Source organism: Glandiceps talaboti, chromosome 9 (genome assembly GCF_964340395.1).
Source record: "Glandiceps talaboti chromosome 9, keGlaTala1.1, whole genome shotgun sequence".
NCBI classification, from domain to species: Eukaryota; Metazoa; Hemichordata; class Enteropneusta; family Spengelidae; genus Glandiceps; species Glandiceps talaboti.
This window is the reverse complement of record NC_135557.1, coordinates 1097179-1123000: the sequence shown is the minus strand read 5'-3', so window position 1 is coordinate 1123000 and position 25822 is coordinate 1097179. Positions and strand designations below refer to the sequence as shown.

General features: G+C 34.3%; 1 protein-coding gene across 3 annotated transcripts in view; it reads right to left on the bottom strand.

Annotated features, from left to right (window-relative positions):
- The window catches only part of LOC144440502 (glycerol kinase-like), a 100460-nt gene that overhangs the window by 35758 nt on the left and 38880 nt on the right, over window positions 1–25822 (bottom strand). For all 3 annotated transcript variants that reach the window (XM_078129883.1, XM_078129885.1, XM_078129886.1), the window contains one exon: window positions 14526–14593. In XM_078129883.1, the coding sequence (XP_077986009.1) occupies window positions 14526–14593 (68 nt within the window). The remainder of the gene's footprint in view (window positions 1–14525; window positions 14594–25822) is intronic.

Below are 25822 nucleotides of genomic sequence, written 5' to 3'. Positions count from 1 at the left end.
ATATCAGTGTTTATAGATATGTGTCTATAGATGAATATCAGTGTCTATCGAAGTATATCAGTCTCTATAGCTGTATATCAGTCTATCGATGTATAACAGTGTCTATTGATGTATATCAGTCTCTATAGATGTATATCAGTGTTTATAGATGTATATCAGTGTCTATAGATGTATATCAGTGTCTATTGATGTATATCAGTGTCTATTGATGTATATCAGTGTTTATAGATGTATATCAGTGTATATAGATGTATATCAGTGTATATAGATGTATATCAGTGTCTATTGATGTATATCAGTGTCTACTGATGTATATCAGTGTCTATAGATGTATATCAGTGTTTATAGATGTATATCAGTGTCTATAGATGTATATCAGTGTCTATAGATGTATATCACTCTCTATAGATGTATATCAGTCTCTAAGGATGTATATCAGTCTCTATAGATGTATATCAGTGTTTATAGATGTATATCAGTGTATATAGATGTATATCAGTGTTTATAGATGTATATCACTCTCTATAAATGTATATCAGTCTCTATATATGTATATCAGTCTCTATCGATGTATATCAGTCTCTATAGATGTATATCAGTGTCTATAGATGTATATCAGTGTCTATAGATGTATATCAGTGTCTATAGATGTATATCAGTGTCTATAGATGTATATCAGTGTCTATATATGTATATCAGTGTCTATAGATGTATATCAGTCTCTATATATGTATATCAGTGTCTATAGATGTATATCAGTGTCTATAGATGTATATCAGTGTCTATAGATGTATATCAGTGTCTATAGATGTATATCAGTCTCTATAGATGTATATCAGTCTCTATAGATGTATATCAGTGTCTATAGATGCATATCATTCTCTATAGATGTACATCAGTGTCTATAGATGTATATCAGTGTCTATAGATGTATATCAGTGTCTATAGATGTATATCAGTCTCTATTGATGTATATCAGTGTCTATAGATGTATATCAGTCTCTATAAATGTATATCAGTGTCTATAGATGTATATCAGTCTCTATAGATGTATATCAGTGTCTATAGATGTATATCAGTCTCTATTGATGTATATCAGTCTCTATAGATGTATATCAGTCTCTATAGATGTATATCAGTGTCTATAGATATATATCAGTCTCTACAGATGTATATCAGTCTCTACAGATGTATATCAGTGTCTATAGATGTATATCAGTGTCTATAGATGTATATCAGTGTCTATAGATGTATATCAGTGTCTATAGCTGTATATCAGTGTCTATCGATGTATATCAGTGTCTATTGATGTATATCAGTCTCTATAGATGTATATCAGTGTCTATAGATGTATATCAGTGTCTATTGATGTATATCAGTGTCTATAGCTGTATATCAGTGTCTATAGATGTATATCAGTGACTATAGATGTATATCAGTGTCTATAGATGTATATCAGTGTCTATAGATGTATATCAGTGTCTATAGATGCATATCAGTCTCTATAGATGTATATCAGTGTCTATAGATGTATATCAGTGTCTATAGATGTAAATCAGTGTCTATTGATGTATATCAGTGTCTACTGATGTATATCAGTGTCTATAGATGTATATCAGTGTTTATAGATGTATATCAGTGTCTATAGATGTATATCAGTGTCTATAGATGTATATCACTCTCTATAGATGTATATCAGTCTCTAAGGATGTATATCAGTCTCTATAGATGTATATCAGTGTTTATAGATGTATATCAGTGTATATAGATGTATATCAGTGTTTATAGATGTATATCACTCTCTATAAATGTATATCAGTCTCTATATATGTATATCAGTCTCTATCGATGTATATCAGTCTCTATAGATGTATATCAGTGTCTATAGATGTATATCAGTGTCTATAGATGTATATCAGTGTCTATAGATGTATATCAGTGTCTATATATGTATATCAGTGTCTATAGATGTATATCAGTCTCTATATATGTATATCAGTGTCTATAGATGTATATCAGTGTCTATAGATGTATATCAGTGTCTATAGATGTATATCAGTGTCTATAGATGTATATCAGTCTCTATAGATGTATATCAGTGTCTATAGATGTATATCAGTGTCTATAGATGCATATCATTCTCTATAGATGTACATCAGTGTCTATAGATGTATATCAGTCTCTATAGATGTATATCAGTGTCTATAGATGTATATCAGTCTCTATTGATGTATATCAGTGTCTATAGATGTATATCAGTCTCTATAAATGTATATCAGTGTCTATAGATGTATATCAGTCTCTATAGATGTATATCAGTGTCTATAGATGTATATCAGTCTCTATTGATGTATATCAGTCTCTATAGATGTATATCAGTCTCTATAGATGTATATCAGTGTCTATAGATATATATCAGTCTCTACAGATGTATATCAGTCTCTACAGATGTATATCAGTGTCTATAGATGTATATCAGTGTCTATAGATGTATATCAGTCTCTATAGATGTATATCAGTCTCTATAGCTGTATATCAGTGTCTATCGATGTATATCAGTGTCTATTGATGTATATCAGTCTCTATAGATGTATATCAGTGTCTATAGATGTATATCAGTGTCTATTGATGTATATCAGTGTCTATAGATGTATATCAGTGACTATAGATGTATATCAGTGTCTATAGATGTATATCAGTGTCTATAGATGTATATCAGTGTCTATAGATGCATATCAGTCTCTATAGATGTATATCAGTGTCTATAGATGTATATCAGTCTCTATAGATGTATATCAGTGTCTATAGATGTAAATCAGTGTCTATAGATGCATATCAGTCTCTATAGATGTATATCAGTGTCTATAGATGTATATCAGTGTCTATAGATGTATATCAGTGTCTATAGATGTATATCAGTGTCTATAGATGTATATCAGTCTCTATTGATGTATATCAGTCTCTATAGATGTATATCAGTCTCTATAGATGTATATCAGTGTCTATAGATGTATATCAGTGTCTATAGCTGTATATCAGTCTCTATAAATGTATATCAGTGTCTATCGATGTACATCAGTCTCTATAGCTGTATATCAGTGTCTATAGATGTATATCAGTCTCCATAAATGTATATCAGTCTATTGCTGTATATCAGTGTCTATTGATGTATATCAGTCTCTATAGATGTATATCAGTGTCTATAGATGTATATCAGTCTCTATAAATGTATATCAGTGTCTATAGATGTAAATCAGTGTCTATAGATGTATATCAGTGTTTATAGATGTATATCAGTGTATATAGATGTATATCAGTGTATATAGATGTATATCAGTGTCTATTGATGTATATCAGTGTCTACTGATGTATATCAGTGTCTATAGATGTATATCAGTGTTTATAGATGTATATCAGTGTCTATAGATGTATATCAGTGTCTATAGATGTATATCACTCTCTATAGATGTATATCAGTCTCTAAGGATGTATATCAGTGTTTATAGATGTATATCACTCTCTATAAATGTATATCAGTCTCTATAGATGTATATCAGTCTCTATCGATGTATATCAGTCTCTATAGATGTATATCAGTGTCTATAGATGTATATCAGTGTCTATATATGTATATCAGTGTCTATAGATGTATATCAGTCTCTATATATGTATATCAGTGTCTATAGATGTATATCACTGTCTATAGATGTATATCAGTGTCTATAGATGTATATCAGTCTCTATAGATGTATATCAGTCTCTATAGATGTATATCAGTGTCTATAGATGTATATCAGTCTCTATATATGTATATCAGTCTCTATAGATGTATATCAGTGTCTATAGATGTATATCAGTCTCTATTGATGTATATCAGTGTCTATAGATGTATATCAGTCTCTATTGATGTATATCAGTCTCTATAGATGTATATCAGTGTCTATAGATGTATATCAGTGTCTATAGATATATATCAGTCTCTACAGATGTATATCAGTCTCTACAGATGTATATCAGTGTCTATAGATGTATATCAGTGTCTATAGATGTATATCAGTGTCTATAGAGATATATCAGTGTCTATAGCTGTATATCAGTGTCTATCGATGTATATCAGTGTCTATTGATGTATATCAGTCTCTATAGATGTATATCAGTGTCTATAGATGTATATCAGTGTCTATTGATGTATATAAGTGTCTATAGATGTATATCAGTGTATATAGATGTATATCAGTGTCTATAGATGTATATCAGTGTCTATAGATGTATATCAGTGACTATAGATGTATATCAGTGTCTATAGATGTATATCAGTGTCTATAGATGTATATCAGTGTCTATAGATGCATATCAGTCTCTATAGATGTATATCAGTGTCTATAGATGTATATCAGTCTCTATAGATGTATATCAGTCTCTATAGATGTATATCAGTGTCTATAGTGTATATCAGTGTCTATAGATGTATATCAGTGTTTATAGATATGTGTCTATAGATGAATATCAGTGTCTATCGAAGTATATCAGTCTCTATAGCTGTATATCAGTCTATCGATGTATAACAGTGTCTATTGATGTATATCAGTCTCTATAGATGTATATCAGTGTTTATAGATGTATATCAGTGTCTATAGATGTATATCAGTGTCTATTGATGTATATCAGTGTCTATTGATGTATATCAGTGTTTATAGATGTATATCAGTGTATATAGATGTATATCAGTGTATATAGATGTATATCAGTGTCTATTGATGTATATCAGTGTCTACTGATGTATATCAGTGTCTATAGATGTATATCAGTGTTTATAGATGTATATCAGTGTCTATAGATGTATATCAGTGTCTATAGATGTATATCACTCTCTATAGATGTATATCAGTCTCTAAGGATGTATATCAGTCTCTATAGATGTATATCAGTGTTTATAGATGTATATCAGTGTATATAGATGTATATCAGTGTTTATAGATGTATATCACTCTCTATAAATGTATATCAGTCTCTATATATGTATATCAGTCTCTATCGATGTATATCAGTCTCTATAGATGTATATCAGTGTCTATAGATGTATATCAGTGTCTATAGATGTATATCAGTGTCTATAGATGTATATCAGTGTCTATAGATGTATATCAGTGTCTATATATGTATATCAGTGTCTATAGATGTATATCAGTCTCTATATATGTATATCAGTGTCTATAGATGTATATCAGTGTCTATAGATGTATATCAGTGTCTATAGATGTATATCAGTGTCTATAGATGTATATCAGTCTCTATAGATGTATATCAGTGTCTATAGATGTATATCAGTGTCTATAGATGCATATCATTCTCTATAGATGTACATCAGTGTCTATAGATGTATATCAGTCTCTATAGATGTATATCAGTGTCTATAGATGTATATCAGTCTCTATTGATGTATATCAGTGTCTATAGATGTATATCAGTCTCTATAAATGTATATCAGTGTCTATAGATGTATATCAGTCTCTATAGATGTATATCAGTGTCTATAGATGTATATCAGTCTCTATTGATGTATATCAGTCTCTATAGATGTATATCAGTCTCTATAGATGTATATCAGTGTCTATAGATATATATCAGTCTCTACAGATGTATATCAGTCTCTACAGATGTATATCAGTGTCTATAGATGTATATCAGTGTCTATAGATGTATATCAGTGTCTATAGATGTATATCAGTGTCTATAGCTGTATATCAGTGTCTATCGATGTATATCAGTGTCTATTGATGTATATCAGTCTCTATAGATGTATATCAGTGTCTATAGATGTATATCAGTGTCTATTGATGTATATCAGTGTCTATAGATGTATATCAGTGTCTATAGCTGTATATCAGTGTCTATAGATGTATATCAGTGACTATAGATGTATATCAGTGTCTATAGATGTATATCAGTGTCTATAGATGTATATCAGTGTCTATAGATGCATATCAGTCTCTATAGATGTATATCAGTGTCTATAGATGTATATCAGTGTCTATAGATGTAAATCAGTGTCTATTGATGTATATCAGTGTCTACTGATGTATATCAGTGTCTATAGATGTATATCAGTGTTTATAGATGTATATCAGTGTCTATAGATGTATATCAGTGTCTATAGATGTATATCACTCTCTATAGATGTATATCAGTCTCTAAGGATGTATATCAGTCTCTATAGATGTATATCAGTGTTTATAGATGTATATCAGTGTATATAGATGTATATCAGTGTTTATAGATGTATATCACTCTCTATAAATGTATATCAGTCTCTATATATGTATATCAGTCTCTATCGATGTATATCAGTCTCTATAGATGTATATCAGTGTCTATAGATGTATATCAGTGTCTATAGATGTATATCAGTCTCTATAGATGTATATCAGTGTCTATAGATGTATATCAGTGTCTATAGATGCATATCATTCTCTATAGATGTACATCAGTGTCTATAGATGTATATCAGTCTCTATAGATGTATATCAGTGTCTATAGATGTATATCAGTCTCTATTGATGTATATCAGTGTCTATAGATGTATATCAGTCTCTATAAATGTATATCAGTGTCTATAGATGTATATCAGTCTCTATAGATGTATATCAGTGTCTATAGATGTATATCAGTCTCTATTGATGTATATCAGTCTCTATAGATGTATATCAGTCTCTATAGATGTATATCAGTGTCTATAGATATATATCAGTCTCTACAGATGTATATCAGTCTCTACAGATGTATATCAGTGTCTATAGATGTATATCAGTGTCTATAGATGTATATCAGTCTCTATAGATGTATATCAGTCTCTATAGCTGTATATCAGTGTCTATCGATGTATATCAGTGTCTATTGATGTATATCAGTCTCTATAGATGTATATCAGTGTCTATAGATGTATATCAGTGTCTATTGATGTATATCAGTGTCTATAGATGTATATCAGTGACTATAGATGTATATCAGTGTCTATAGATGTATATCAGTGTCTATAGATGTATATCAGTGTCTATAGATGCATATCAGTCTCTATAGATGTATATCAGTGTCTATAGATGTATATCAGTCTCTATAGATGTATATCAGTGTCTATAGATGTAAATCAGTGTCTATAGATGCATATCAGTCTCTATAGATGTATATCAGTGTCTATAGATGTATATCAGTGTCTATAGATGTATATCAGTGTCTATAGATGTATATCAGTGTCTATAGATGTATATCAGTCTCTATTGATGTATATCAGTCTCTATAGATGTATATCAGTCTCTATAGATGTATATCAGTGTCTATAGATGTATATCAGTGTCTATAGCTGTATATCAGTCTCTATAAATGTATATCAGTGTCTATCGATGTACATCAGTCTCTATAGCTGTATATCAGTGTCTATAGATGTATATCAGTCTCCATAAATGTATATCAGTCTATTGCTGTATATCAGTCTCTATAGATGTATATCAGTTTCTATAGATATATATCAGTGTCTATATATGTATATCAGTGTTTATAGATGTATATCAGTGTCTATAGATGTATATCAGTGTCTATTGATGTATATCAGTCTCTATAGATGTATATCAGTGTCTATAGATGTATATCAGTCTCTATAGATGTATATCAGTGTCTATAGATGTAAATCAGTGTCTATAGATGTATATCAGTGTTTATAGATGTATATCAGTGTATATAGATGTATATCAGTGTATATAGATGTATATCAGTGTCTATTGATGTATATCAGTGTCTACTGATGTATATCAGTGTCTATAGATGTATATCAGTGTTTATAGATGTATATCAGTGTCTATAGATGTATATCAGTGTCTATAGATGTATATCACTCTCTATAGATGTATATCAGTCTCTAAGGATGTATATCAGTGTTTATAGATGTATATCACTCTCTATAAATGTATATCAGTCTCTATAGATGTATATCAGTCTCTATCGATGTATATCAGTCTCTATAGATGTATATCAGTGTCTATAGATGTATATCAGTGTCTATATATGTATATCAGTGTCTATAGATGTATATCAGTCTCTATATATGTATATCAGTGTCTATAGATGTATATCACTGTCTATAGATGTATATCAGTGTCTATAGATGTATATCAGTCTCTATAGATGTATATCAGTCTCTATAGATGTATATCAGTGTCTATAGATGTATATCAGTCTCTATATATGTATATCAGTCTCTATAGATGTATATCAGTGTCTATAGATGTATATCAGTCTCTATTGATGTATATCAGTGTCTATAGATGTATATCAGTCTCTATTGATGTATATCAGTCTCTATAGATGTATATCAGTGTCTATAGATGTATATCAGTGTCTATAGATATATATCAGTCTCTACAGATGTATATCAGTCTCTACAGATGTATATCAGTGTCTATAGATGTATATCAGTGTCTATAGATGTATATCAGTGTCTATAGAGATATATCAGTGTCTATAGCTGTATATCAGTGTCTATCGATGTATATCAGTGTCTATTGATGTATATCAGTCTCTATAGATGTATATCAGTGTCTATAGATGTATATCAGTGTCTATTGATGTATATAAGTGTCTATAGATGTATATCAGTGTATATAGATGTATATCAGTGTCTATAGATGTATATCAGTGTCTATAGATGTATATCAGTGACTATAGATGTATATCAGTGTCTATAGATGTATATCAGTGTCTATAGATGTATATCAGTGTCTATAGATGCATATCAGTCTCTATAGATGTATATCAGTGTCTATAGATGTATATCAGTCTCTATAGATGTATATCAGTCTCTATAGATGTATATCAGTGTCTATAGATGTAAATCAGTGTCTATAGATGCATATCAGTCTCTATAGATGTATATCAGTGTCTATAGATGTATATCAGTGTCTATAGATGTATATCAGTGTCTATAGATGTATATCAGTGTCTATAGATGTATATCAGTCTCTATTGATGTATATCAGTCTCTATAGATGTATATCAGTCTCTATAGATGTATATCAGTGTCTATAGATGTATATCAGTGTCTATAGATGTATATCAGTGTCTATAGATGTATATCAGTGTCTATAGATGTATATCAGTCTCTATAGATGTATATCAGTGTCTATAGATGTATATCAGTCTCTATTGATGTATATCAGTGTCTATAGATGTATATCAGTCTCTATAGATGTATATCAGTCTATATTGATGTATATCAGTCTCTATAGATGTATATCAGTCTCTATTGATGTATATCAGTCTCTATAGATGTATATCAGTGTCTATAGATGTATATCAGTCTCTATAGATGTATATCAGTGTCTATAGATGTATATCAGTGTCTATATATGTATATCAGTCTCTATAGATGTATATCAATCTCTATAGATGTATATCAGTCCCTATAGATGGATATCAGTCTCTATAGATGTATATCAGTGTCTATAGATGTATATCAGTGTCTATCGATGTATATCAGTGTCTATAGATGTATATCAGTCTCTATAAATGTATATTAGTCTCTATAGATGTATATCAGTCTCTATAGATGTATATCAGTGTCTATAGATGTATATCAATCTCTATAGATGTATATCAGTCCCTATAGATGGATATCAGTCTCTATAGCTGTATATCAGTGTCTATTGATGTATATCAGTGTCTATCGATGTATATCAGTCTCTATAAATGTATATCAATCTCTATAGATGTATATCAGTCCCTATAGATGGATATCAGTCTCTATAAATGTATATCAGTCTCTATTGATGTATTTCAGTGTCTATAGAAGTATATCAGTGTCTATAGTTGTATATCAGTGTCTATAGATGTATATCAGTCTCTATAGATGTATATCAGTCTCTATAAATGTATATCAGTCTCTATTGATGTATATCAGTGTCTATAGATGTATATCAGTGTCTATCGATGTAAATCAGTGTTTATAGATGTATATCAGTCTCTATAGAAGTATATCAGTGACTATAGATGTATATCAGTGTCTATAGATGTATATCAGTATTTATAGATATGTGTCTATAGATGTATATCAGTCTCTATAGATGTATATCAGTGTCTATAAACGTATATCAGTCTCTATAGATGTATATCAGTGTCTATAAATGTATATCAGTCTCTATAGATGTATATCAGTCTCTATAGATGTATATCAGTGTCTATTGATGTATATCAGTGTCTATAGGTATATATCAGTGTCTATAGATGTATATCAGTGTGTATAGATGTATATCAGTCTCTATAGATGTATATCAGTGTCTATCAATGTATATCAGTCTCTATAAATGTATATCAGTGTCTATAGATGTATATCAGTGTCTATAGATGTATATCAGTGTCTATAGATGTATATCAGTGTCTATTGATGTATATCAGTGTCTATAGATGTATATAAGTGTCTATGGATGTATATCAGTGTCTATAGATGTATATCAGTCTCTATAGATGTATATCAGTCTCTATAGATGTATATCAGTCTCTACAGATGTATATCAGTGTCTATAGATGTATATCAGTGTCTATAGATGTATATCAGTGTCTATAAATGTATATCAGTCTCTATAGCTGTATATCAGTGTCTATAGATGTATATCAGTCTCTATAGATGTATATCAATCTCTATAGATGTATATCAGTGTCTATACATGTATATCAGTCTCTATAGATGTATATCAGTCTCTATAGATGTATATCAGTGTTTATAGATGTATATCAGTGTATATAGATGTATATCAGTGTCTATCGATGTATATCAGTGTCTATAGATGTATATCAGTGTCTATCGATATATATCAGTCTCTATAGATGTATATCAGTGTCTATAGATATATATCAGTCTCTATAGATGTATATCAGTCTCTATAGATGTATATCAGTGTCTATTGATGTATATCAGTGTCTATAGATGTATATCAGTGTATATAGATGTATATCAGTGTCTATAGATGTATATCAGTCTCTATAAATATATATCAGTCTCTATAGATGTATATCAGTGTCTATAGATGTATATCAGTCTCTATTGATGTATATCAGTCTCTATAGATGTATATAAGTCTCTATAGATGTATATCAGTGTCTATCGATGTATATAAGTCTCTACAGATGTATATCAGTCTCTATAAATGTATACCAGTGTCTATAGATGTATATCAGTGTCTATAGATGTATATCAGTGTCTATCGATGTATATCAGTGTCTATAGATGTATATCAGTCTCTATAAATGTATATCAGTCTCTATAGATGTATATCAGTCTCTATAGATGTATATCAGTCTCTATAGATGTATATCAGTCTCTATAGATGTATATCAGTGTCTATAGATGTATATCAGTGTCTATAGATGTATATCAGTCTCTATAGATGTATATCAGTTTCTATTGATGTATATCAGTGTCTATAGATGTACATCAGTCTCTATAGATGTATATCAATCTCTATAGATGTATATCAGTGTCTATACATGTATATCAGTCTCTATAGCTGTATATCAGTCTCTATAGATGTATATCAGTGTGTATAGATGTATATCAGTGTCTATACATGTATATCAGTCTCTATAGCTGTATATCAGTCTCTATAGATGTATATCAGTCTCTATACATGTATATCAGTCTCTATAGCTGTATATCAGTCTCTACAGATGTATATTAGTGTTTATTGATGTATATCAGTGTATATAGATGTATATCAGTGTCTATAGATGTATATCAGTGTCTATTGATGTATATCAGTGTCTATCGATGTATATCAGTCTCTATAAATGTATATCAATCTCTATAGATGTATATCAGTCCCTATAGATGGATATCAGTCTCTATAAATGTATATCAGTCTCTATAGATGTATATCAGTGTCTATAGATATATATCAGTGTCTATAGATGTATATCAGTCTCTATAGATGTATATCAGTCTCTATTGCTGTATATCAGTCTCTATAGATGTATGTCAGTCTTTATAGATGTATATCAGTCTCTATCGATGTATATCAGTGTCTATTGATGTATATCAGTGTATATAGATGTATATCAGTGTTTATAGATGTATATCAGTGTATATAGAAGTATATCAGTCTCTATAGATGTATATCAGTCTCTATAGATGTATATTAGTCTTTATAGATGTATATCAGTCTCTATCGATGTATATCAGTGTCTATTGATGTATATCAGTGTTTATAGATGTATATCAGTGTTTATAGATGTATATCAGTGTATATAGAAGTATATCAGTCTCTATAGATGTATATCAGTGTCTATAGAAGTATATCAGTGTCTATAGATGTATATCAGTGTCTATAGAAGTATATCAGTGTCTATAGATGTATATCAGTGTCTATAGAAGTATATCAGTGTCTATAGATGTATATCAGTGTCTATAGATGTATATCAGTCTCTATAGATGTATATCAGTCTCTATAGAAGTATATCAGTCTCTATAGATGTATATCAGTGTCTATAGATGTATATCAGTGTCTATAGATGTATATCAGTGCCTATGGATGTATATCAGTGTCTATAAATGTATATCAGTGTCTATAAATGTATATCACTCTCTATAGATGTATATCAGTCTCTATAGATGTATATCAGTGCCTATGGATGTATATCAGTGTCTATAAATGTATATCAGTGTCTATAGCTGTATATCAGTGTCTATAGATGTATATCAGTTTCTATACATGTATATCAGTGTCTATCGATGTATATCAGTGTCTATAGATGTATATCAGTGTCTATCGATGTATATCAGTCTCTATAGATGTATATCAGTGTCTATAGAAGTATATCAGTGTCTATAGAAGTATATCAGTGTCTATAGATGTATATCAGTGTCTATAGATGTATATCAGTGTCTATCGATGTATATCAGTCTCTATAGATGTATATCAGTGTCTATAGAAGTATATCAGTGTCTATAGAAGTATATCAGTGTCTATAGATGTATATCAGTCTCTATAGATGTATATCAGTCTCTATAGAAGTATATCAGTCTCTATAGATGTATATCAGTGTCTATAGATGTATATCAGTGTCTATAGATGTATATCAGTGCCTATGGATGTATATCAGTGTCTATAAATGTATATCAGTGTCTATAAATGTATATCACTCTCTATAGATGTATATCAGTCTCTATAGATGTATATCAGTGCCTATGGATGTATATCAGTGTCTATAAATGTATATCAGTGTCTATAGCTGTATATCAGTGTCTATAGATGTATATCAGTTTCTATACATGTATATCAGTGTCTATCGATGTATATCAGTGTCTATAGATGTATATCAGTGTCTATCGATGTATATCAGTCTCTATAGATGTATATCAGTGTCTATAGAAGTATATCAGTGTCTATAGAAGTATATCAGTGTCTATCGATGTATATCAGTCTCTATAGATGTATATCAGTGTCTATAGAAGTATATCAGTGTCTATAGAAGTATATCAGTGTCTATAGATGTATATCAGTGTCTATAGAGATATATCAGTGTCTATAGCTGTATATCAGTCTCTATAGATGTATATCAGTGCCTATGGATGTATATCAGTGTCTATAGATGTATATCAGTCTCTATAGATGTATATCACTCTCTATAAATATATATCAGTCTCTATAGATGTATATCAGTGCCTATGGATGTATATCAGTGTCTATAAATGTATATCAGTGTCTATAGCTGTATATCAGTGTCTATAGATGTATATCAGTTTCTATACATGTATATCAGTGTCTATCGATGTATATCAGTGTCTATAGATGTATATCAGTGTCTGTCGATGTATATCAGTCTCTATAGATGTATATCAGTGTCTATAGATGTATATCGGTGTCTATTGATGTATATCAGTCTCTATAGATGTATATCAGTCTCTATAGATGTATATCAGTGTCTATAGATGTATATCAGTGTCTATCGATGTATATCAGTGTCTATAGATGTATATCAGTCTCTATAGATGTATATCAGTGTCTATAGATGTATATCAGTCTCTATAGATGTATATCAGTGTCTATAGATGTATATCAGTGTCTATAGATGTATATCAGTGTCTATAGATGTATATCAGTCTCTATTGATGTATATCAATGTCTATAGATGTATATCAGTGTCTATAGAAGTATATCAGTGTCTATCGATGTATATCAGTCTCTATCGATGTATATCAGTGTCTATCGATGTATATCAGTGTCTATAGATGTATATCAGTGTCTATCGATGTACATCAGTCTCTATAGATGTATATCAGTGTCTATACATCTATATCAGTGTCTATTGATGTATATCAATGTCTATAGAAGTATATCAGTGTCTATAGATGTATATCAGTGTATATAGATGTATATCAGTCTTTATAGATGTATATCAGTCTTTATAGATATGTGTCTATAGATGTATATCAGTGTCTATACATGTATATCAATGTCTATAGACGTAATTCATTACAGACTTACGTATTTTTAGCCATTCCTTTGGTGAAGCATGTCTGGCCTACCAGTGCAGCCTGTTGGTCACCTAACACCTGTAGTCAAACAGAATAACTTAAGTCAGATAAACAACACAGTACAAATAATAGACTTTGCAAGGTTTAGGAAACAGTACAAATACTAACACTAACATTGAGAATGACATACTCCCCGCTATGATTGGGTTTTAAGGAACTGGCAGTTTATGTTGTCATTATCTTGATATCACTACTCTGATCACGCAACAAAACTTGTGAACCTAAATCAAACAGACTTAGATATGTTGTGTCTGCTCGTTGGACATGGAACATGCCTACAACAATAAAGGATGGGTCGGGTATGGGGGATCGTATCATGAAGAAAATGGATATGCACATGTATGTCATAGAACACTGTCCTAATACCAACTTTGAATGAGATCTGTTCACGCATGTCTGAGTTATGGCTTTGGACATGGAAAATTCGCCAACAAAATGGCTGCCAGGCAGGCATATTGGATCGTATCACGATGAAAATGGATATGCACATGTATGTCATAGAACACTATGACATACAGACGGACGAACGGACGGGCGGACAGACGGACGGACGCACAGACAGACGGAACCCAATCCATAAGTCTCCGTCCCGGACTTTGTCCGGCGGGGACTAATAAAGGATAAGTTGGGTACGGGGGATGTCTGAGTTATGGCTTTAGACATGAAAACTACACCAAAAAAATCACTGCCAGGCAGCTATATCGGATTGTATCACAACAAAAATGGATATGCACATGTATGTCATAGAACACTGTCCTAATACCAACTTTGAGTGAGATCAATTCAAGAATATACGAGTTATGGCTTTGGACATGAAAATTCGCAAATAAAATGGCTGCTAGGCAGCCATATTGGATCATATCATGACAAAAATGGATATGCACAAGTATGTCATAGAACACTGTCCTAATACCAACTTTGAATGAGATCTGTTCAAGCATGTCTGAGTTATGGCTTTGGACAGGGAAAATTCGCAAACAAATTGGCTGCTAGGCGGCCACATTGGATCATATCATGAAACAAATTGATGTGCATATGTATGCCATAGTACCAAGTTTGAAAAAAATCCGTCCAGGCATCTCCAAGAAACAGCTCTGGATGGACGGATGGACAGACGGGCAGACGGAACCCAATTCATAAGTCCCCGTCCCGGACTTCGTCTGGCGGGACTAACAAATACTTCCCCTAGCATTGGGTATACCAGATAGTGGTGCATTATAATACTTAGTATATACTTCCCCTAGCAATGGGTATACCAGATAGTGGTCCATTACAACACTAACTAAACACTTACCCCAGCAATGGGTATACCAGATAGTGGTCCATTACAATACTAACTAAACACTTACCCCAGCAATGGGTATACCAGATAGTGGTCCATTACAACACTAACTAAACATTTACCCCAGCAATGGGTATACCAGATAGTGGTCCATTACAATATTAACTAAACACTTACCCCAGCAATGGGTATACCAGATAGTGGTCCATTACAACACTAACTAAACACTTACCCCAGCAATGGGTATACCAGATAGTGGTCCATTACAACACTAACTAAATATTTACCCCAGCAATGGGTATACCAGATAGTGGTCCATTACAACACTAACTAAACACTTACCCCAGCAATGGGTATACCAGATAGTGGTCCATTACAACACTAGCTAAACATTTACCCCAGCAATGGGTATACCAGATAGTGGTGCATTACAACACTAACTAAATACTTACCCCAGCAACGGGTATACCAGATAGTGGTCCATTACAATACTAACTAAACATTTACCCCAGCAATAGGTATACCAGATAGTGGTCTATTACAACACTAACTAAACATTTACCCCAGCAACGGGTATACCAGATAGTGGTCCATTACAATACTAACTAAACATTAACCCCAGCAATGGGTATACCAGATAGTGGTCTATTACAACACTAACTAAACATTTACCCCAGCAATGGGTATACCAGATAGTGGTCCATTACAACACTAACTAAACACTTACCCCAGCAATGGGTATACCAGATAGTGGTCCATTACAACACTAACTAAACATTTACCCCAGCAATGGGTATACCAGATAGTGGTCCATTAGAACACTAACTAAACATTTACCCCAGCAATGGGTATACCAGATAGTGGTCTATTACAACACTAACTAAATATTTACTCCAGCAATGGGTATACCAGATAGTGGTCCATTACAATATTAACTAAACACTTACCCCAGCAATGGGTATACCAGATAGTGGTCCATTACAACACTAACTAAACACTTACCCCAGCAATGGGTATACCAGATAGTGGTCCATTACAACACTAACTAAACATTTACCCCAGCAATGGGTATACCAGATAGTGGTCTATTACAACACTAACTAAACATTTACCCCAGCAATGGGTATACCAGATAGTGGTCTATTACAACACTAACTAAACATTTACCCCAGCAATGGGTATACCAGATAGTGGTCCATTACAACACTAACTAAACACTTACCCCAGCAATGGGTATACCAGATAGTGGTCCATTACAACACTAACTAAACATTTACCCCAGCAATGGGTATACCAGATAGTGGTCTATTACAACACTAACTAAATATTTACTCCAGCAATGGGTATACCAGATAGTGGTGCATTACAACACTAACTAAACACTTACCCCAGCAATGGGTATACCAGATAGTGGTCCATTACAATACTAACTAAACACTTACCCCAGCAATGGGTATACCAGATAGTGGTCCATTACAATATTAACTAAACACTTACCCCAGCAATGGGTATACCAGATAGTGGTCCATTACAACACTAACTAAACACTTACCCCAGCAATGGGTATACCAGATTGTGGTCCATTACAACACTAACTAAATATTTACCCCAGCAATGGGTATACCAGATAGTGGTCCATTACAACACTAACTAAACACTTACCCCAGCAATGGGTACACCAGATAGTGGTCCATTACAACACTAGCTAAACATTTACCCCAGCAATGGGTATACCAGATAGTGGTGCATTACAACACTAACTAAACACTTACCCCAGCAACGGGTATACCAGATAGTGGTCCATTACAATACTAACTAAACATTTACCCCAGCAATGGGTATACCAGATAGTGGTCTATTACAACACTAACTAAACATTTACCCCAGCAATGGGTATACCAGATAGTGGTCCATTACAACACTAACTAAACACTTTCCCCAGCAATGGGTATACCAGATAGTGGTCCATTACAACACTAACTAAACATTTACCCCAGCAATGGGTATACCAGATAGTGGTCTATTACAACACTAACTAAACATTTACCCCAGCAATGGGTATACCAGATAGTGGTCCATTACAACACTAACTAAACACTTACCCCAGCAATGGGTATACCAGATAGTGGTCCATTACAACACTAACTAAACATTTACCCCAGCAATGGGTATACCAGATAGTGGTCTATTACAACACTAACTAAATATTTACTCCAGCAATGGGTATACCAGATAGTGGTGCATTACAACACTAACTAAACACTTACCCCAGCAATGGGTATACCAGATAGTGGTCCATTACAACACTAACTAAACACTTACCCCAGCAATGGGTATACCAGATAGTGGTCCATTACAATACTAACTAAATACTTCCCCCAGCAATGGGTATACCAGATAGTGGTCCATTACAACACTAACTAAACACTTACCCCAGCAATGGGTATACCAGATAGTGGTCCATTACAACACTAGCTAAACATTTACCCCAGCAATGGGTATACCAGATAGTGGTCCATTACAATACTAACTAAACACTTACCCCAGCAATGGGTATACCAGATAGTGGTCCATTACAACACTAACTAAACACTTACTCCAGCATTGGGTATACAAGATAGTGGTCTATTACAACACTAACTAAATATTTACCCCAGCAATGGGTATACCAGATAGTGGTCCATTACAACACTAGCTAAACATTTACCCCAGCAATGGGTATACCAGATAGTGGTCCATTACAATACTAACTAAATACTTCCCCCAGCAATGGGTATACCAGATAGTGGTCCATTACAACACTAACTAAACACTTACCCCAGCAATGGGTATACCAGATAGTGGTCCATTACAACACTAGCTAAACATTTACCCCAGCAATGGGTATACCAGATAGTGGTCCATTACAATACTAACTAAACTCTTACCCCAGCAATGGGTATACCAGATAGTGGTCCATTACAATACTAACTAAACATTAACCCCAGCAATGGGTATACCAGATAGTGGTCCATTACAACACTAGCTAAACATTTACTCCAGCAATGGGTATACCAGATAGTGGTCCATTACAACACTAACTAAACACTTACCTCAGCAATGGGTATACAAGATAGTGGTCTATTACAACACTAACTAAACATTTACCCAGCAATGGGTATACCAGATAGTGGTCCATTACAACACTAACTAAACACTTACCCCAGCAATGGGTACACCAGATAGTGGTCCATTACAACACTAGCTAAACATTTACCCCAGCAATGGGTATACCAGATAGTGGTGCATTACAACACTAACTAAACACTTACCCCAGCAACGGGTATACCAGATAGTGGTCCATTACAATACTAACTAAACATTTACCCCAGCAATGGGTATACCAGATAGTGGTCTATTACAACACTAACTAAACATTTACCCCAGCAATGGGTATACCAGATAGTGGTCCATTACAACACTAACTAAACACTTTCCCCAGCAATGGGTATACCAGATAGTGGTCCATTACAACACTAACTAAACATTTACCCCAGCAATGGGTATACCAGATAGTGGTCTATTACAACACTAACTAAACATTTACCCCAGCAATGGGTATACCAGATAGTGGTCCATTACAACACTAACTAAACACTTACCCCAGCAATGGGTATACCAGATAGTGGTCCATTACAACACTAACTAAACATTTACCCCAGCAATGGGTATACCAGATAGTGGTCTATTACAACACTAACTAAATATTTACTCCAGCAATGGGTATACCAGATAGTGGTGCATTACAACACTAACTAAACACTTACCCCAGCAATGGGTATACCAGATAGTGGTCCATTACAACACTAACTAAACACTTACCCCAGCAATGGGTATACCAGATAGTGGTCCATTACAATACTAACTAAATACTTCCCCCAGCAATGGGTATACCAGATAGTGGTCCATTACAACACTAACTAAACACTTACCCCAGCAATGGGTATACCAGATAGTGGTCCATTACAACACTAGCTAAACATTTACCCCAGCAATGGGTATACCAGATAGTGGTCCATTACAATACTAACTAAACACTTACCCCAGCAATGGGTATACCAGATAGTGGTCCATTACAACACTAACTAAACACTTACTCCAGCATTGGGTATACAAGATAGTGGTCTATTACAACACTAACTAAATATTTACCCCAGCAATGGGTATACCAGATAGTGGTCCATTACAACACTAGCTAAACATTTACCCCAGCAATGGGTATACCAGATAGTGGTCCATTACAATACTAACTAAATACTTCCCCCAGCAATGGGTATACCAGATAGTGGTCCATTACAACACTAACTAAACACTTACCCCAGCAATGGGTATACCAGATAGTGGTCCATTACAACACTAGCTAAACATTTACCCCAGCAATGGGTATACCAGATAGTGGTCCATTACAATACTAACTAAACACTTACCCCAGCAATGGGTATACCAGATAGTGGTCCATTACAACACTAACTAAACACTTACTCCAGCATTGGGTATACAAGATAGTGGTCTATTACAACACTAACTAAATATTTACCCCAGCAATGGGTATACCAGATAGTGGTCCATTACAACACTAACTAAACACTTACCCCAGCAATGGGTATACCAGATAGTGGTCCATTACAACACTAGCTAAACATTTACCCCAGCAATGGGTATACCAGATAGTGGTCCATTACATCACTAACTAAACATTTACCCCAGCAATGGGTATACCAGATAGTGGTCCATTACAATACTAACTAAACACTTACCCCAGCAATGGGTATACCAGATAGTGGTCAATTACAACACTAACTAAACACTTACTCCAGCATTGGGTATACAAGATAGTGGTCTATTACAACACTAACTAAATACTTACCCCAGCAATGGGTATACCAGATAGTGGTCCATTACAACACTAGCTAAAAGTTTACCCCAGCAATGGGTATACCAGATAGTGGTCCATTACAACACTAACTAAACATTTACCTCAGCAATGGGTATACCAGATAGTGGTCCATTACAACACTAACTAAACATTTACCTCAGCAATGGGTATACCAGATAGTGGTATATTACAACACTAACTAAACATTTACCCCAGCAATGGGTATACCAGATAGTGGTCCATCACAACACTAACTAAACACTTACTCCAGCAATGGGTATACCAGATAGTGGTATATTACAACACTAACTAAACATTTACCCCAGCAATGGGTATACCAGATAGTGGTCCATTACAACACTAACTAAACACTTACTCCAGCAATGGGTATACCAGATAGTGGTATATTACAACACTAACTAAACATTTACCCCAGCAATGGGTATACCAGATAGTGGTCCATTACAACACTAACTAAACATTTACCCCAGCAATGGGTATACCAGATAGTGGTCCATCACAATATTAACTAAACTCTTACCCCAGCAATGGGTATACCAGATAGTGGTCCATTACAACACTAACTAAACTCTTACCTCAGCAATGGGTATACCAGATAGTGGTCCATTACAACACTAACTAAACTCTTACCACAGCAATGGGTATACCAGATAGTGGTCCATTATAACACTAACTAAACTCTTACCCCAGCAATGGGTATACCAGATAGTGGTCCATTACAACACTAACTAAATATTTACCCCAGCAATGGGTATACCAGATAGTGGTCCATTACAACACTAACTAAACATTTACCCCAGCAATGGGTATACCAGATAGTGGTACATTAGAACACTAACTAAATATTTACCCCAACAATGGGTATACCAGATAGTGGTCCATTACAACACTAACTAAACACTTACCTCAGCAATGGGTATACAAGATAGTGGTCTATTACAACACTAACTAAACATTTACCCCAGCAATGGGTATACCAGATAGTGGTCCATTACAACACTAACTAAACATTTACCCCAGCAATGGGTATACCAGATAGTGGTCCATTACAATACTAACTAAACTCTTACCCCAGCAATGGGTATACCAGATAGTGGTCCATTACAATACTAACTAAACATTAACCCCAGCAATGGGTATACCAGATAGTGGTCCATTACAACACTAGCTAAACATTTACTCCAGCAATGGGTATACCAGATAGTGGTCCATTACAACACTAACTAAACACTTACCTCAGCAATGGGTATACAAGATAGTGGTCTATTACAACACTAACTAAACATTTACCCAGCAATGGGTATACCAGATAGTGGTCCATTACAACACTAACTAAATATTTACCCCAGCAATGGGTATACCAGATAGTGGTCCATTACAACACTAACTACACACTTACCCCAGCAATGGGTATATCAGATAGTGGTCCATTAGAACACCAGCTAAATATTTACCCTAGTAAGGCAAAAAAAAAAAATATGTCTGGTTCTGTTCAGCGCGCGCGTGTCCTGAATACCCCCGCGTCGATCCTTTTTTTCCGATAATTTTTGCTTTCCCGTTCCTTATTTACAATTCCCCGTCGATCAACACTGTATGCAAGGCTAGCGGAAAAATTAACTTGTGTGATGGCGCACTTCTATTTGGTAACGAGTACCCTTTTCTTCTAGTACTGTTGCATACCCATAACCCCCCGTACGATATGTGTACGTAATATGTACGATGAGTGTGGTTGATGGGAATCACGGGAAATAGTGTGTTCACTGTGCTAAGTGGTAAACCGCTCATATGTTTCGAAAATGTCTGAAGTTTGAGTACGTCGTGAGCAATCGAAATGTTGATATCAATTCAGCTGACTTTCGAGGTGTTCTTAGTTCTGGTGATCATTTCGTTCTGCCTTCTGAATACAAAGATTTTCCTGTAGTGTAAGCAGTTACCTCTGGATGTATTCGCTACGATGTTCGACACGTCTTTCCATCTGCGATGAGATGGAAAGACGTGTCGAACATCGTAGCGTATACAGACTGCGTATCAGACTGATGATGGATGGTGCTCGAAAGAAAACACTGCCTCCTCTACGTCCGTTGGACAGACCTATTTCTCGTTATTTAACGTTACAAGTTGCACAATGACATTATACAGTGGTTGCAAGGCAAGACTCATTATTATCTTGGATGGGATTATAACTGCAAATCACTGGGCGATAAGATAAATTTGTAAATGTGACTAGTGATGCCCTGATGGATGATTGATCCGCATCGTATAAAACTTGCCATACAACAGTGCCAACTTCCAGAGTTGTATGACATCTTCCGAGAGCATGTAAAGTGTCAAAAATGTGTATTTACTAATTTGCCAAAAAAAAAAAAAAAAAATTAGGAAAAAAAAAAAAAAACGCGCGTCGTCGCACCACTTTAGAAAGTTTACCCTGACCAGAACCAGATTTTTTTTTTTTTTTGGCCTAATGGGTATACCAGAGAGTGGTCCATCACAATACTAACTAAATACTTACCCCAGTAATGGGTATACCAGATAGTGGTATATTACAACACTAACTAAATACTTACCCCAGCAATGGGTATACCAGATAGTGGTCCATTACAACACTAACTAAACATTTACCCCAGTAATGGGTATACCAGATAGTGGTCCATTACAACACTAACTAAATATTTACCCCAGCAATGGGTATACCAGATAGTGGTCCATTACAACACTAACTAAATATTTACCCCAGCAATGGGTATACCAGATAGTGGTCCATTACAACACTAACTAAACACTTACCCCAGCAATGGGTATACCAGATAGTGGTCCATTACAACACTAACTAAATATTTACCCCAGCAATGGGTATACCAGATAGTGGTCCATTACAACACTAACTAAATATTTACCCCAGCAATGGGTATACCAGATAGTGGTCCATTACAACACTAACTAAACACTTACCCCAGCAATGGGTATACCAGATAGTGGTCCATTACAACACTAACTAAATATTTACCCCAGCAATGGGTATACCAGATAGTGGTCCATTACAACACTAACTACACACTTACCCCAGCAATGGGTATATCAGATAGTGGTCCATTACAACACTAGCTAAATATTTACCCTAGTATATATTAAAGGCAAAAAAAAAAAAATGTCTGGTTCTGGTCAGCGCACGCGTGCCCTGAATACCCCCGCGTCGATCCTTTTTTTCCGATAATTTTTGCTTTCCCGTTCCTTATTTACAATTCCCCGTCGATCAACACTGTATGCAAGGCTAGCGGAAAAATTAACTTGTGTGATGGCGCACTTCTATTTGGTAACGAGTACCCTTTTCTTCTAGTACTGTTGCATACCCATAACCCCCTGTACGATATGTGTACGTAATATGTACGATGAGTGTGGTTGATGGGAATCACGGGAAATAGTGTGTTCACTGTGCTAAGTGGTAAACCGCTCATATGTTTCGAAAATGTCTGAAGTTTGAGTACGTCGTGAGCAATCGAAATGTTGATATCAATTCAGCTGACTTTCGAGGTCTTCTTAGTTCTGGTGATCATTTCGTTCTGCCTTCTGAATACAAAGATTTTCCTGTAGTGTAAGCAGTTACCTCTGGATGTATTCGCTACGATGTTCGACACGTCTTTCCATCTGCGATGAGATGGAAAGACGTGTCGAACATCGTAGCGTATACAGACTGCGTATCAGACTGATGATGGATGGTGCTCGAAAGAAAACACTGCCTCCTCTACGTCCGTTGGACAGACCTATTTCTCGTTATTTAACGTTACAAGTTGCACAATGACATTATACAGTGGTTGCAAGGCAAGACTCATTATTATCTTGGATGGGATTATAACTGCAAATCACTGGGCGATAAGATAAATTTGTAAATGTGACTAGTGATGCCCTGATGGATGATTGATCCGCATCGTATAAAACTTGCCATACAACAGCGCCAACTTCCAGAGTTGTATGACATCTTCCGAGAGCATGTAAAGTGTCAAAAATGTGTATTTACTAATTTGCCAAAAAAAAAAAAAAAATTAGGAAAAAAAAAAAACCGCGCGTCGTCGCACCACTTTAGAAAGTTTACCCTGACCAGAACCAGATTTTTTTTTTTTTTTGGCCTAATGGGTATACCAGATAGTGGTCCATCACAATACTAACTAAATACTTACCCCAGTAATGGGTATACCAGATAGTGGTATATTACAACACTAATTAAATACTTACCCCAGCAATGGGTATACCAGATAGTGGTCCATTACAACACTAACTAAACATTTACCCCAGCAATGGGTATACCAGATAGTGGTCCATTAGAACACTAACTAAACATTTACCCCAGCAATGGGTATACCAGATAGTGGTCCATTACAACACTAACTAAACATTTACCCCAGCAATGGGTATACCAGATAGTGGTCCATTACAACACTAACTAAACATTTACCCCAGCAATGGGTATACCAGATAGTGGTCCATTACAACACTAACTAAATATTTACCCCAGCAATGGGTATACCAGATAGTGGTCCATTACAACACTAACTAAATATTTACCCCAACAATGGGTATATCAGATAGTGGTCCATTACAACACTAACTAAACATTTACCCCAGCAATGGGTATACCAGATAGTGGTTACAACACTAACTAAACATTTACCCCAGCAATGGGTATACCAGATAGTGGTCCATTAGAACACTAACTAAACATTTACCCCAGCAATGGGTATACCAGATAGTGGTCCATTACAACACTAACTAAACATTTACCCCAACAATGGGTATACCAGATAGTGGTCCATTACAACACTAACTAAACATTTACTCCAGCAATGGGTATACCAGATAGTGGTCCATTACAACACTAACTAAACATTTACTCCAGCAATGGGTATACCAGATAGTGGTCCATTAGAACACTAACTAAACATTTACCCCAACAATGGGTATACCAGATAGTGGTCCATTACAACACTAACTAAACATTTACCCCAGCAATGGGTATACCAGATAGTGGTCCATTACA